At 33.8% G+C, this 17719-nt stretch overlaps 1 protein-coding gene across 1 annotated transcript; it reads left to right on the top strand.

The window, feature by feature from the left end:
• Nucleotides 1–5771: 5771 nt before the first annotated feature.
• LOC144850432 (NFX1-type zinc finger-containing protein 1-like) lies at nucleotides 5772–15104 on the top strand. The gene is made up of 4 exons (XM_078707709.1): nucleotides 5772–5998; nucleotides 7311–7375; nucleotides 7844–14662; nucleotides 15043–15104. The coding sequence occupies exons 1-4, from the start codon at nucleotides 5772–5774 to the stop codon at nucleotides 15102–15104; spliced, it is 7173 nt and encodes a 2390-aa protein (XP_078563835.1).
• Nucleotides 15105–17719: the final 2615 nt, after the last annotated feature.

Raw genomic sequence — 17719 nt, 5'->3', positions numbered from 1 at the left:
AAAGTATTTTTTATCGATGTTTTTTGTGTATGTTTTTAAGCAAAATTCTATCCAAAACCCGAATTTTTTATGTTAAATGTGATATTTAATATTGAAGTGCTTTGAATACGTTGATGAAATTTGGAGGTATGAAACTTTGTTAGGAGTAGAACCAGTTTCCAGCATTGAATGTTAAAAATATGTTCATATTACTCATTAATTAATAATAATTATTAATAAATTAATAGAAAACTATAGAGGGCACTTTTCGACAAGAATATGAGTGTTTTTTTATGTGCGTTATTTTTCCGCTCGAGTTTATTCAATGTACTGTAATATACACTGTTATACTATTTTATTGGAAAGTAATTATTTTTGTGTGAATCTTCTTGGAATTGTTTGAAAGCGTATCCTCTTACTTCTTTTCTTCAGAAAACATCTAATTTAGGTCTTAAAGTGACAAATATACACCTCACACCACCAACCTCCAACACACCAGATGCCCACACACATTTCATATCCTGAACTAACATAGTACAGTATAAGTCAAATTAATTGTTTTAATTTTTTTTTATTGCTGCCTCAAAATATATTATACAATAGTAACAATATCAGAAAGGTAGGTATTGTAATAATTTTTAAATTTAAAAATGTGAAAAAAAACTTAATGTTTATACATACATTACAAATGAAATATATTAACTACTTGGTTATTTTAGTAATGCATACACAAGTACAGAATATCAGAAATCAATGAATCATGTGTTTAAATGTGGCATTATTAGGCTAATTTGCGTTGAGAAAAACATTGATGCCATTGGCCTATACAAAAAATCAAGGCAATTAGACAAAATATTTATATAAACAATTAATACTAAGTAGGCATAAAATAAGTGTATATAAACTTTCCTTAAATAATAACAGTATAGGGCCTTACCAATTTATTCAATACATAAAAGATGAACTATATTACACAAAAGAAATATAAATGAATTTATAAGGACATAATGATTATCAAAACTAGTCAATATAATTAAATTTTAAACTCATTACCAGCATTATAAATAAAATTTTTAAAAGATGAGAATGCAAGTGAATATCAGATTCTTAGTCCTCATTATACACAATGATTTTCTACTATAACATATTAAAATATAAAACAAACATATAGCCTTTAATGACTTTACATGGAGGTCTATTCAAATAAATTTAAATAAAAGGGTCATAATATGTCTTCGTCTCCAGTTGTTGCAAAGAAGTTAGGATTCCATTCATTTCAACAATAAAAAATATTCAAAATATCCTGCCAGTTTGCGTTCAAGAGTACAACCTGCTTAGTTTTTAATACGAGTACTGCTTTCTATACACATAACTTTGATTTCTGCAAAAAAAAAATCAAAAATCTCTGTAATAATGTACTTTAATTACTGTAATAATCTAGGTATAGATTATGTTGACCGGGCCAGTGAGAGGGCGTTCGACTGTACTACCATAAGTCCTCTAGGTGTATACAACTTACTTCTTGTCTACAAAGTGTATAGTAGTATGCTAATAGTACTATTATTAGATTAGGTAGATTGGAGAGATACATCTATTTATAAGAGAGTACTGTATATATGGAACTATCTGTGTTAGCCGCCTTTGTATTTTTAGATATAATACCAATAGGTACTATGTATTGTATGATAAAAAAGAAATATTATAATATCTATCTTTCTCCTTTATATAAATATATTATTTTATCCAAGGGGTTGCAAACACAAGTGTTCACATGTCTTGTTATGTATTGCACCTTTGTCCTGTCTTTATGTTGTCCGTAATGTCACTGCACTAACGGGTGACCGGTAAACGAGCTTCGCTCTTATGGTTATCCATCCATATAAGTTGTTCATCTCTTATGTTCAGAAATTGAAATGGTAAATAAACTGAAACTGAAACTGTGCTTATGTGGTCCAGGTTGACGAGCCAGGAATGATGGTAGTGCCAGTATACCGTGTAGTTTAGCCTCAAGGCAATACCATGTAGCTGGAGTAGCTTGGACAAATACAGTATGATAAATTTGTGCTGTGAAAGACAAAATTGTAGAATTATAAAGAAAATATTGTAAAATATAACAAAGAAATTATACTATAGTATAATTAAGGGGTAACCGTATAATATATAATTAATAATAATAAATGCAATGGCAATTAGGGCCTAGGTACTATTACAAATAAATTCATATATTATTTTATTATGATAAGGAACTCTGTTTTAGAATGAGAAAAAGCCGTCCCAACCCAGATTTGAACCCAGCTATCAATAAAGCTATAAAACAAAATAGACCATATTGTAGCCGGACTGGGTAGCGTAGACTTACTTGAGGCCTAGGCCTAGTACGATTAGCTAGAAAGAAGGATACAGGTCAACCCGTACCCATGCCAACTCGCTCGTACCCAAATTTTGGTTTACTTATATCCAAAATTTTGGCTTACTCGTAACCATCATGGGCTGGCTGCCTAGTAGTAGTAGTAGTAGTAGCCTAGCCTAGCCTAAGGCAGCAGGCCCGGCCCTAGCCAACTACAACTTAAGTCTAGGCCTAGCCTAGTACTAGTAGGCCTAGGCCTAGTAGTTAACATCATACATACGCCCTAACCCCCCTAGAGCCCAGTAGTAGCTAACCTACCTAGTACTCTACTAGCTAGGCCTAAGTATTAGCAGTAGTAGTTATTGCATTAGTAGTATTATTGTATTGTAGTATTAGTTGTAGCTGTCCGGTGGTCCTTGGTCACTTGTCTAACTAGCTACGTCTAGGCTAGATCCCCTAGTAGGCCTAGGCTAGGCCTAGTACGTAGTATAGTTATTCTTCAACAGTCACACAATTCAGATTCTGCCGCTGATTGCTAGTGAACAGGGGGAGGGAGAGAAAGAGTTAGAAGAACTGAAATGAGCCGTGACGTATAATAAACATCATACAAAATAATAATATAACTAACGAATCCGTATAATATAATAATGTTGTATGTTATAAAGTAAGGTAAATGCGTTTAATATAATACAATTATATTATAATATAATGTATTTTATTAATAATATAATAGTAAATGTTCATAATATAATGCCAAAACCGAATAATATAATACAAAAAGTAAATAATTTGTTACATTTTTCACATAATATATTAGAAATAGATATAATATAATGCTAAAACCAAGTAATATAATGCAAAACGTATAATTCATTACAATACAATATATAATATAATAAAAAAATGATATAATAATATAATATTTTGAATACTTCAGACAGCTGAGGCTTGCCATAGTTTTACTTTGACGTTAGCCCATTTTTTTCTAGCATTGATAATGTTACATGCGTATTCATTCTTAATTAAATTAAAAAGTTCTATTCTGTATAGGTTCCATATCGTTCTTTGTACATTTTCGTTTTTCAACGTTATTTTATATGTTATACATGATTTATATATTGAAAAACAAAAAATAGAAATTAATTCATTGATGAGTTTGCTATTTGTATTTCCAGTGACTATATTAGTCCAACTTGAAAAGTTGTGTTGTGTTTCGTTAACAGGAAAACACTTAACAATCATTGAATTAAACTTTCTCCGGGCTGGCTGAATTGTATTACATGTATAAAGCATATGTTTTTCGTTTTATTTTACATTTTTGAAATATATCACTATCACATGCTATAATTCTGTGTAACAATTAAAGTTGAATTGAGCAACTTTTACAATATGTTTGGTGTTTAAAACTTTATTACACCATATTGCTTGCCAATTAAAATCGACATCAAATTCCTGTTCCCATTTCACTTGTGATCTTGGGATAGAGACTTTAATATTAATAAGATATCTATAAAACGTAGATGATTTATTTTGTTTATAAAATGTAAGCATGTCAAATGTTTTATCTATTTCATTTTCAACATTCGGTGTTTTTTCCATTGATGCGGTATGGCATTGATAACAGCAAAGTATTCAATCAACCCGTTTTCTTTATTACATAACATTGGAATCAACCTTTGATATGTTATTAGTTCATTATCAACAATTATATCATTGATTGTTTTGATACCAGAATTTAACCAGGAGCAGAAGTACATTGATTTGCCATCCAGTGTTACATACTTGTTTTCCCATAATTGTTGAGATTTAATCAATGTTTTAATAATTGCGTCAACATTGTATTTACCGTAATACATTGAGTTGATGCAATACACGCATTTCTGACGCATTCTCGATGGTGATCGATTATTTAACATAATCTACTTACAAATCTACTAAGTAAAGTAAAAAAGTCATAATGTAACATTTTTACCGGCCTGTGTACTGACACGTGTTTAGTGTTGATCTCGTTTTCATCATTTCCTGTCTCTGATATTCTTGTTGTTTCCGTTGAAAAGTAAAAAAAAAAACACATTACTTTAATATTCATGATTATATGACATCCAATCAAAAGACGTCTACAGAAATGTAATTTTCTTATTACCAAATCACATGATTGTTGGAAATTCCCCACCTATAGGCCTAGTAGTAGAATTCACAAGAACGCCATACAGCTATATTATGACTATTTCAGAATGTATAAAGTCATTTTACTGTATTTCATAAGGTAAGTATAGTATCTTTTTTAAGGCATATTATCTTTCAATAATTAAAGGCCACTTTGACATTGAATTGTCTACTTTTAGGCCTACTAACTATTATAGCATATCACGTACTGTATAGTATGATAGGATAAGTATAGGTCTACGAAATATAATGATGACACGTCTTGTTGTTTTTTTTCCTTATGTGTTTCTCTGTATGAAATATGAATAATAACAAAAAAAAATATAATGATGAACTACATTGAATATTCCGTGAATAGGGTTATATTTTGTGTAACGTAAAATATAGTCCTAAACAAAACTAATCTATAGTATTAGTAGTACATATTCCGGGGTAAAGGCGTTTCTCCCTAAGGCTGTTTGACCCACATACAGTACCCCAACATTCCAATAAAAATTCTAATTTACCAGCCACCGCCAAACGTACTCACTAATCAAACAATTCTTCATCTATATACACATTCGCCAAAAATATTTGAGAGGAAGGATTGTTTTGACAAAGAAAAATTGACAGCCAAAACGAAAACATTGTTTATTGAACATTGAATAGGTCTTAATACTGTTTGCATAATGTACACCTCATAGAATCTTTTCTCCCATACGTGCTTTGGGGTTTGCGCATGCACAGTTCGCGTGATACTGTTTCCTAATGCTTCCGTCCTCTTACAACTGACTAAAGGCGCGACTCGAAACATATTATATAGGATAGTTTTTTGTGGTGAAATTTTGTTTTCTTTTTGTTTTGTATGTTTTGTATATGAATGTAGGCCTACTATCCGAAATAAAGGAAATGAATGAATGAATTTTCAATTTTCTAAACCAAAAACCTTTTTTTGCTTTAAAGGTGTAAAAAGTAATTCTTAATTTTTTGTTGTTGAATTGCTATTTTAATATCACATATCACATAATAGTTATGCACTTTGATCGAAATTGATCGAAAAAATATGTTATTTACGTGAAAAAAACTTTTAAAGCAAAAAACAGCCAATGGATTTTTGGTTGAATTTAACCATTTTTTTGTCTTATTACAAGTGAAATAGTTTTGTTTTTACGGAAGTGATTAACTTTATTAAAACTACAAAATAACCTATTCAAAGCCTGATTTATTTCATCTTAATTGTTCATGTTTTTGGGTGACATACTTTAAGTTATTTAATTACAGATTAATATTATAGTGTATAATGAGTGGTGCCCGTCCTAAAGATCCAGGGAGACATCCTGTTCACTACAACAGTGCCAGATCTCGACGAATAGGCCCACCTAGGCGACAAAGTCATTGCTTTGGAAGATATGACACATCTAATGATGACACTCGACAACCGTATTGGAATGTCGGTCAACAAATAGAAAGACCCAACCACCGCGATGAATATGGAAGAGACAGAGGAAATCAGAAACATATGCATGGGTATGGTCTGACTATATTTTATAATTTACATATATGTAGATACGTGAACGTGATTGGTTGAAACTAACTGCATAACATGACTTGCTCCGAGGATCGTAATCCGTCTTATTATTGGCTGGATTTACTTCGGGTGATTTTTGTGTCCCTGATCATTAAACATAATTATAAAATCAAGCAAATTCTCGAGGAGTTTTATTGACTGTGTACTTTTCGAGTGAGAACTCGCGTCTGTCGTCAAATAAATAGGCCTAAAAGTCTTCTACTCAAGATCTAACCCATCACGAGACAACGTTTTACACGCCGCGCTACGTATTTCAACTAAACTATTAACTATCGTAGCCATGGCTCTCTTAAACTATGCATACATATCTCCCCCTTGTTTTGTTTCGCCCTCTATAAGATGTGACGAAAGACCGTTTGTGATTGGTCAATGCTCACGATCGTCCGCTGGTACGGTACGCGCGGATTTCCATGATGTGGTGGTGAATTAATTATTCTTCTCGAAAAAGAAGAATTTTTATTACTGTATTATTATTTTCTTCGGCCTAGGCTAGGCTACCTAGTAATATTATTAATATAAAGTGTAGAATTATTCTTCTTAAGATATATTCTTCTGTTAATGTACAAGGCTTAGCCTAAGTGAATATTTTTCAAGGAATCATACAAGGTATGGTGAACGCGGGAACGCAACGCCTAGGGCCTAGCTAGGCAGGTTTATATAGCCTACACACAATGGCCAGGCCAGCTACTGGAAATAAAATAACAGATATTTTTTATATCGGTGAAATATTTGCGATTCGGTAAATATTTATTCCCTCGAGCAAAATATCATTCCCTCGGGGATGTCAAATCTAATCAAATATTCCCCGCGTCCCGGGATGTAGCCTATAGGCTAGTATACTACTACGAACTAAATAGTATAATAATACTACTAGCTAAGCCTAAGCCTATTAGTAAATATTTGTATTATTAATAATACTTCGTTGCCGATAGGCATACTCTTCGTTCGGGCTAGTGAAACCATTTCTGTATTTAAATAAGTACCATGCATTGATATTTGCGTTGCCGACATGAAATTATCTAATTTAATTTAATAACAAATATTATGCCTACGTCTTTTATTATTTTAAGAATTTGATGAAATAATGATTTTTTTTCTGACACGTCGCTGAGTGTCGATTGTTGGGAAGGGATATCACACTTTCCTTATTTTTTCACGGCATTTAAATATGGATGTGTGACGTCACTACAAAATTCCAAACAAAATATTGTTTAAGTTAACAAGTGCGTGTTACGCCTTATTTTATTATAGAACTGATGTATGGTCAGATGGTCTTAATAAGAAAGTCACCAGCAAAAGACGTCGGACAACAACACGTAAGTAAACCTCTTTTAAAGCAAGCTGCGTTGTTCAAATCCAATAGAATAACTTTACAGTTTTTTGTACACATGCGTATTTTTAACAGATCACAGTAATACGTCTTTTTAAGCAGAAATTTACATTTTGAAATCTATGAAAACACACTAGTAAGTAATCATTTAAACTGCACAAGTCCAACAATGCTGAAAAGGTACATGTAAAACCAGGGAAGAGTGAAATTACCTTCCCTGGTAACACAGTGACTGGATGAGAAAATCTGATCTGCTTGATATACAAGACAATTTATTTGATCCATAAAGAAAAAATATCATCATTAGTCTAGGACTTCACATGGTTAAATCCAACTCAATATTGTTCAAATCTGATTGCAAATAAAATACAATGGATGACTACGGGTATTATATTTATGTGAAATTATATGATAGTATAATATATTGATTAAAATATTGTAATTTTTTTTATAGAGGAATATCTCACAAGTATATTAGAAGCAAAATCAAAAGATGATATTGTGATGACTTTATCCGAGTCTCCCCGTGCTGCTGAAGAAATCACAAACCTGGTAAACGCAAAGAAACTGGGTGATGATGTTGTTGAGGTCTTGGTTCAAATTTACGTTAAAATATTCCAGTGTGGATTATCTGACAGCCGAAAGAAAATGATAGATATCATAAAATCTAGTAATTTCTCAAAGAAAGTTCTAATTTCATATGCCACAAATATAGGAGATTTAAGAAAAAGTGATCGAAATGAAAATCAAAATGAAATTGAAAGGTGTATTAATCTTGTATGGAGTTTTCTACATGGGATGATGAATTCTGGATATGAAGACATAAATGATTTAGCACTGATTACAACCATACTTGACATCCAAAGTAAAGACTTGTTTGAGAAACAGAAGTTGACTCAAAATGCTCTCATTAATGTAGCGCGTTTCAAAAAAGAAGCAGACAAATACATATCGGATGTTAAGGAAGCAGAGAAGAAATATAGGCAACGCGAATCTGCTAAACGAGAAGGGATATCTGATTGCCCGCCGCCTAATGACTATCGGGACATTCCGATATTGCCAACCACATATGATGTCCATTCTACAGAGCCTCCATTCCTTCGTCCAAACATAAGCAAAGGAAGCTACGCAAGCCAGTACCATTATCTTGATGTACAGTTCCGATTGTTACGTGAAGACTTTATTTGTCCATTGCGTGAAGGAATTCAAACACATCTCGATAATCTAGCAAATCCACTTCCACGCAATCAAAGAAAGAGAAATACAGATGTTCGCTTATACTACGGTGTTAAGATTATCAATCCAGTGTTTTCTCACAGAGAAGAAGGAGTTCTTCATCGTGTACACTTTAGTCATAATAATCTAAGGAACGTAAATTGGAAAAACACAAAACGGTTGATGTTTGGTTCACTTGTCTGTTTATCTCACGACAATTTCCAAACGCTTTTATTTGGTACCGTTTGCACTAGAGAAGATTGTTACAAAGGTCGTGTTGACATTAAATTCCATGAACTGCCCAATATGGAGATAGCACGAATCTATACTATGGTAGAGTCTACAGCATTTTTTGAGAATTATAGAGCTGTCTTGCAAGTTCTTCAACAGTTTCATTACTTCAACAGCTGTATACCAATGGATAGGTATATCATACAAGCATCGCATGACATAAAACGACCGAAGTATCTTCTTAATAAAACAACAATGAAGTACGACATTAGTCCATTGCTAAAGGCTGACGTTCAGACAAACAAGATAGATATTCTAGATGAAAATGCTTGGCCAAGAATTGACAAACTTGTACTTGATGAATCACAGGTTAGTGCTGTAAAATCAGCCTTAACAGACGAACTAGCAGTTATTCAAGGGCCACCAGGAACCGGGAAAACCTATATTGGATTGAAGGTTGTTGAGACTTTGCTCATCAACAACACCCAATGGGCCGGGAGTATGCTGGCTAATCCTATAATGGTGATATGTTATACAAATCATGCCTTAGACCAGTTTCTTGAAGGTATATTGTTATTTTGTCGTAATTTAGTCAGAATTGGTGGAAGATCGAAAAGCAAAAAACTTGAGCAATTTAATTTGAAGGAATTAGTAAGATTAAGATTAAGAAGGACCATGAACTGGGACGTAATGACTAGGCGTGACCTCTCAAGAATATACGAACTTGCAGATTTTGTTAGCAGAAAGATGATAGCAGGTGAAGAAATGATGAAACTTTGTGACAAATACATTGTGAGTGAATTTACGTTAGAAAATATTATAGATGCTCGACATCTGGAATGTCTGAGAGATTCGAGGGAGGAATATGGAGTGGACGGACACCGTTCGACTTTGCCTATGTGGTTAGGTCTGCTTTCTGTATCTGATAATTACACAAACGATGACGTAATAATTGATGACGACAATCAAGATGACGAAGAAAACAAGGGTAATACTAACATCACGACTGAATTTGACAGAATGTTGGATCAACGAGATTATGACGTCAGGACACAACTTGATTACGAGTTCAAGAAAAATACGATAATTACTGAACTTTCTTCTAAGCTCGCATATGATCCGAAAATGCAATGTAAAGACGCCCCTTTAAAAAGGCATAGAGCGACGGTACGAAAACAACTGTCTATTGTTAATGACGAAATGTCAGAACAGGAAGCAAGTACAGTAAATATTCGCAAGTTATCCGTACATGATAGATGGCGCCTATACCGATATTGGATAGGGAAATATAAATGCCAATTACGACAAAATTTGTTTGAACAACAGCATTCTTATGATGAGATGTTACGCAGTAGTGTTATCCAAAAAAATGGAATTAAACTTAACATTCTGCAACAGGCGAATGTAATAGGAGTAACAACAACTGGTGCTGCTAGGAATAAAGCGTTACTAAATTTAATAGGACCGAGAATAGTTGTTGTTGAAGAGGCTGCAGAAATTTTGGAGGCACATATTGTGACAAGCTTAACAGAGAAATGCGAACAGCTTATTCTAATTGGAGACCACCAGCAATTGAAGCCGAATCCTACAGTATACAAACTTGCCACCAAATTCAACCTTGATATATCCCTGTTTGAACGAATGCTTACTAACGGTGTTCCCTGTAATAAATTGTCGTCACAACACCGAATGCGACCAGAAATATCACAAATCATGAGAAAACACTTCTACAGTCATCTGCTCGACGACGAGTCAGTTAAACATTTTGATAACATTCGAGGTGTATCTCATAATATGTTTTTCATCAACCATGATATCCAAGAGGAGTCCATGGAAGATATAGTAAGTAAGTCAAATAGTCACGAAGCTAAATATTGTGTCGCACTTGCTAAGTATTTATGCCATCAAGGTTACGATGCATCTAGTATCACCATCTTGACGACGTACACTGGCCAGGTACTAAACTTCAAACGAATACTCAGAAATGAATCGTATGCTTGTCTTCGTGATATTTATGTATGTTCCGTTGATAATTATCAAGGTGAAGAAAACGAAATTATATTGCTGTCATTAGTGCGAAGCAATGAGGCTGGGAATATTGGATTTTTAAAAGTTTCAAACAGAATGTGCGTAGCATTATCAAGAGCAAAAAAAGGTTTGTTCTGTATTGGAAACTTTAAACTTATAGCTGAAAAGAGTGACCTCTGGATGAAAATAGTTCAAGACATAAAACCATTAAATTGTATAGGAGATTCTCTGGAGTTGTACTGCCATAACCATCGTGATACAAAGGTTAAAGTATCTTCTGCTGAAGATTTTGAACAATGTCCAATGGGTGGATGCAAACGCAAGTGTGAAACTCGGTTAGAATGTGGTCATGTCTGTCAGTGGCTTTGTCATCCAGATCCAACTCACGAGAGATATAAATGTACAGAGAAGTGTGCAAGAGTATGTGAATATGGTCATTCTTGTCATCAAAGGTGTTTTCAACGTTGTCTTCCTTGTGAAGTCATGGTCAGTCACACATTGGAATGTCAACATGAGATTAAGATAAAGTGTTGCCGGTATGAATTTGCGGTAACATTTCCGATGGATTGTAATAAACCATGTCAAATGTTTTTAAAGTGTGGCCATAAATGTAAGAACCCGTGCTTTGAAAAATGTACATCAACATGTTTTGAAATTGTCACAAGAGAATTTTCTCCATGTGGTCACAAAACTAAAGTTCAATGCTACATAAATTCCTGCCGATTACCTTGTGAAAAAATGCTGGCCTGTGGACATGAATGTAAAGAAAGATGTGGCGATGTCTGTACATTCAATTGCACTGACGATATACAGAAGGAATTTGATGGTGAAATGGTGGAAAGTAAACTTCCAACGCTATTTGGTAAAGCAAACCACTTTTTCAAAGATGATAATGCTTTATCCGCTTCCTGGTCGAAACAAACTAATTTAGAAGAAAAATTCAAAAAACAATCCAACCATCATCATGATGATGGAAAACATATTATTTGTAAAGAGAAATGTTCAAAATTGTTGCAGTGTGGCCACAAATGTAAACTAAAATGTTACGAGACGTGTTCCAGAGATAATTGCACAGATGTAGTAATAAAGAAACTTAGATGTGGACATGAGAAAGAGCTACTTTGTTATGAAGATCCTGAAGAAATGTTTCGAAAGTGTCATGAGAATGTTACTAAAACTCTTGAATGTGGACACCAGAAAGAGCTACCATGTTATGTAGATCCCAAATACATTACGTATTTGGAGTTTGATCTAAGATGCAATGTGGAAGTTACTAAATTGCTTGAATGTGGACATGAACAAACAATAAATTGTTGGAAATCTTCGGGGCTTTATAAAACTGGCTGTCTTGAAAATGTTGAGGAAACATTAGAATGTGGACACAACATCAGACGGATTTGTTCAGAGAGCAAATTGTGCAACACGAAATGCTCAAGATTATTGCTATGTGGACACAAATGTAAAAGACTTTGTTCCCAGCCATGTACGAAACAGTGTAATGTGGGAGTAGAAAAGAAACTGAAGTGTGGACATATGAAGTCTGTTCCATGCTCTTTAGATGTGTCAGAGATATTAACTAGTGGAGAAGCAGCATTTGCATTTAAAACGATGTTCAATTTTGGTCGGGTAGAAGAACATAAATATTGTACAAAGCGATGTTCAAGAACACTAACATGTGGCCATTCCTGCACCAACATGTGTGCAGAAAAGTGTTGCAATGATAGTTGTCAACAACAATGCAAACACACTTTAATTTGTGGACACGTATGCCAAGGAAAATGTATAGATTGTAAAGACAACTTACATAAGCAATGCACAAAATGTTGTAACAAGAAACTTATCTGTGGTCATAATTGTCAACAATCATGTTCAATTATTCCTTGTCAACCCTGCAAAAAGAATTGTAAATCTGCTTGTTGGCACAAACGTTGTCAGCGTTCCTGTTCCGATATTTGCGAACCATGTGAAGCTCCATGTAAATGGCAATGCATTCACTTAAAATGTTCGAATTTGTGCAGTGAAATTTGTAATCGTAAGAGGTGCAACGAACCGTGTCGAGAGATTCTTAACTGTGGACATAGATGTTATGGTCTCTGTGGTGAGCAGTGTCAAAGTGAATGTTTAGTATGTGATCCAGCTTCGTATCATGCGGCTAAATATCTCCCAGCCGAAGAAACTAGACTCATTTATGTGTTTTTGTATGATTGTGATCACGCAATTGAAATTGATGAAATGGATGAATATATGGATAAGGATGAAGGTATTCGATTAAAGCAATGTCTTAAATGTCGTAAGACCATACGATTCAGTCCAAGATATGGGAATGTCCTTAAAACCATAAACACAAGAATAGCTGAAATTAAGCAAAAGATGCATATTGAAAGATCAGTAGATCGAGTGCAGGATATGAGGCAGAAGATTCTTTCGAAATTACCATATCTTGACAAAAAAGACCAAAGACGGATTCAACAAGAAATGGATTCACGCTATGGAGTTAAATATGAACGACTGCTTGAGTTAGACATTATGATTTTAATGCTAAGAAGAGTGAACATGATTCGTGATTTAAACCAGAGTGATAATGCCACAACGTACAGCATTATTGTTAATCAAAACATTCAGGAACAAATTTGGAAATTGAAAAACATTGCTTCTGAACAAGTTGTTGTTAATATATCCTCAGAACTACAGCGGTTAACCATATGTGATCAGTTAATAAAACTTCAGTCAGATTCGGAACATTCTGATGATATCAATGATTTGTTATCCACCCTTCTCCACACCAAATTACCTTTGATTGGTGAAGTTATGGAAGAGAAACTCCATCTACTTGAAAAAGGTAATCGACTAAAAATAAATTCAGAAGAATCACTAGTAAAGATAGCAAAACGAACTGTTGACCAGTGCTTAAGCTTCTCCCACGAACGCTGGTCGACGTGTCGTTATGGTCATGTACTTCAAGTTAACGAAATAACTGAGGAATGTCAAAAATGTGCGGCTCTGCAAAAGGAAGCCCTTGGAAAATGTTACCAACGGCAGAGTTTCAGTAGCGAGAAAAAACGGCAATCACAAAAAAGAAAATGGACCCTAAATTCGACGCAACCAGACCCTCCTGCTAAACGACAAAGAACGGTCGTTTATTCGTCTGTTGAAAACAAAAGAGGTAGAGATTATACCAATACCCATCCGAAAGTCAAATGTAAAGTGACTACTACTACTAAAGACAATAAGGAACGTAGGTCTACGTTAAGAGGAGGTAATGAGTCAAGAGCTAGTCTGGATTGTGGACATATCTCTCTATGGCTGGATCAAAGAGATTTGAAAAGATATAAATGTAGGGAAAATTTTCTTAAAGTATGTAAACGCGGACATGCATGTCCCCTAAAGTGTTTTGAAGATTGTCCACCGTGTGAAGTCATGATTAGGAAGACACTAGAATGTCAACATAAGGCTAAGATACAGTGTGGTACACCTGGAAGTCAGGTGGATTGTAAAAAACCGTGTCAGAGGTCATTGGAGTGTGGCCATAAATGCAAGAACCTATGCTTTGAAAAATGTACATCAAAATGTTTAGAAATTACCAAAAGAGAGTTTTTCCCGTGTGGTCACAGTCTCAATGTTCAATGCTATATAAATTCCTGCCAGTCACCTTGTGAAAAGGCGTTATCATGTGGTCATGAATGTCCAAATGTTTGCGGTGATCTCTGCGAAAACTATAACTGCAAAAACGGTTTCAACCACCATCATGGTGATGGCAAACATATTATTTGTATAGCACCATGTCAAAAAACATTAACTTGTAAACAGCAGTGTCAACGAAAGTGTTGCGAAAAATTATTATATTATTATTATTATTATTATTAATTGTAGTTGCACAAAAAAGGTTTAAAATACACTAATTTGTGGCAGTGATAAAGATTCTCCATGTTATATATATTGTGAAAGAGTAACACGTAATACAGACTGATTGTTAAGAAGGAAGCCAAAAATTAAATGTCTAACATGTTGAAAATACACTAACATGTGGGCACACATTACACGAATTTATTCACAGATTGCAGTCTGTCACTGTAAACCTAAAAGATGTAAATCGTCTTGATCTCCCGATGGTATGACAAACTGGAGGCTTTTGGAATTCTTTAAAAAAACAAATTAACAATATTTCGGACATATCGCTAGACATCGAACAAGACATAATGGGAGCAGCGCAAGGTAAAGACAAGATGGATGGACGGAGTTAAAGCAAACTGGTTGTACAACTGTGGAAAGTTGGCACAGGATCATCAGTAATGGAGATATCTCAACCTTGGCACAGCACCTGCTCGGATTTTAATAATGTAAATAAAATAATCACTTATATTATGTACAGTAGTACTTCAAAGAAAATTACTTAAGTATAGTGGAAGTATATACTGTAGTGCAAAATGATGTTTTTTAAGTCTAAGTGCAACGACTTAATGTTATAATGTTTTAATTAAAAAGTTCAGTACAGTACAGTAAAATTGTATTATAGATCAATTAAATGTATTGTCCCCCAAAAACATGAAAAATGAAGATTAATTAAATCAGACTTTGAATAGGTTATTTTGTAGTTTTAATAAAGTGAATCACTCAAAAAAAGAACGGGGAAAAATAATGTTTTCACTTATAAAATAACATGATAAATGGTTAAATTCAACCAAAAATTCATTGGCTGGCAGCCAATTTGACCATTTTTTGCGTTAAATTCCAGTTTTTTCAGGTAAATACATTTTTTTTCGATCTAATTTTTGGTCGAGGTCAATAACTATTATGTGACATTAAAATGGCATATTCAACAACAAAAATTGTAAAAAAAAATATTTTTCAGGGGGACAATACATCTTTAAGTTTATTTTTTTAAATGATATATTCAGAATGCATAATTGATTATTACAGTACATTATTTATCACTTACCATTATACGCCAATTTAAATGTTAAGGCCGCCTTGAGTTCTCGTATTTATGGATTACAATTTCTAAAGTAAATACAGAAACATTATAGTAAAATAGTGCAAGATGTTTGTATCCTTGATAAACATTATGGTGACTTAGTTCATCTTTTATAAAGTGCATCTTTATAAAACGAATTAATGCTGTTAATTGATACGTTCTGCAGTTGAAGTTGAAACCCAGTTGGGATTGAAATTCATTCAATTTGTTAAGACCCCAGGATTGAAATCGAATCCATTAAATCTGTTAAAACCCCAGGATTGAAACACATTCAATCCCAGGATTTGAATCGAACATTCAATCTGTTAAAATCCCAAGATTGGAGCGCATTCAATCTGTTAAAACCCCAAGATTGGAGCCCATTCAACCTGTTAAAACCCCAGGATTCAAACCCATTCAATCTCTTGACACCCTGAGATTGGAACCCATTCAATAATATATTGAATTTTCCAATGAGGTTTAATGGGAATTTTCAATTTTTATACCTTGTAAATGTTATGTTGTAGGCTACATATAAAGTATGTTTTTGTATGAATCCCATGAATGCTGGATGATAATACAGTATTGAATTAATATTATAATAATAAAAAAAAATAATTATAAAGCAATCATTAGTAGGCCTAAATCATTTATTATTGTGTTTACATACAGTTATTGCATTAAATGCTGATGATCCAATCGAAACTTCCTCTTTTATAGAGGTATGCGGTGTGACGTAACAACGATAGATGGCGCCGCGAGCAACCACGCAGCGGCTGCGTGGTTGGGCCAACCAAAAAATGCGTTCAACGCTACCCAGAATATATATTATATGGCTCTGACGCTACCCAGAGCCATATATATAAAGAGTTACGACATTGAAAATTAGAAGCCATTTTTGTGTCAAAGAATTCGCACGCTGAGGGCGCGCGCGTCTCTTTTGTTTAGCGTTTTCCTATAGTTCATGCATTATTTTTAGATTTTTTTTGTCTATGAAATAACGCTTGTATTCCGTTTTTATTTTAGTAATTAATTTTATTAATGGTATTAATTTGGTAACATATATATATTGTGTCTATAATAACAAAAGAATAAATGCTAGGGCCTACATGCAAGTCAGGATACATCAAAGCATGAACCAATACAAAAAACACACAAATTCACCCCTCTTTTTATACAGTATATGGCTCTCTGTGTGTTTTTGACACAAACTTTCAGAGACTCGTTCATCATTTCATTTGTAATAATTTGCCTTTATTATTTTAATATTGTTCATACCCTTTTCAATATATTAACAAATATATCCACGACACTTTATTATTTTATTTAGTCATCAAAGCATGCATTATGAATTGAAAATATTACATAATTGTTATTAATAGGATGTAGTTATGGGATGTTTCATTCCAAAATCAATCAATCGAACTTTATAATGTACTAGCGCACGCGCGCGCAATATTCTTTGCCGCAAGTACTTCTGTACGCTGTGCACATCGATATTTTACCGTAAAATGTGCAATTACATTTTTTTAAATATAAGAAAAAGTTTAAAGTATTTTCTTGCTCCTATACTTTACATGCAATAACGGAGACAAGTTTGACACAAATTGATCTGCATATCACGTGGCTATAATCCAATGTCGTAACTCTTTATATATATGGCTCTGACGCTACCGTCCACGCAGCGCCACCTACCGTCGTGACGTCAGCACCTCAGAACTCTATAGTCAATTATCGATCCTCCATTAAATTAAACATTATTTTCAGTGCATTGGACCTATAAACTGTATTTTACAATATTTCATGATATTCCTTCCTGGAATCCATCCAATCAAAAGACGTGTACATGAGACGTAATGTTCATAATATGACAAAGTCACGTGATCCTCGGAAATTCCCAAAGTA

Source organism: Antedon bifida, chromosome 8 (genome assembly GCF_963402885.1).
Source record: "Antedon bifida chromosome 8, ecAntBifi1.1, whole genome shotgun sequence".
In the NCBI taxonomy this organism is placed as follows: domain Eukaryota; kingdom Metazoa; phylum Echinodermata; class Crinoidea; order Comatulida; family Antedonidae; genus Antedon; species Antedon bifida.
The sequence above is the reverse complement of the archived record's forward strand: the minus strand, read 5'-3'. Positions and strand labels throughout refer to the sequence as shown.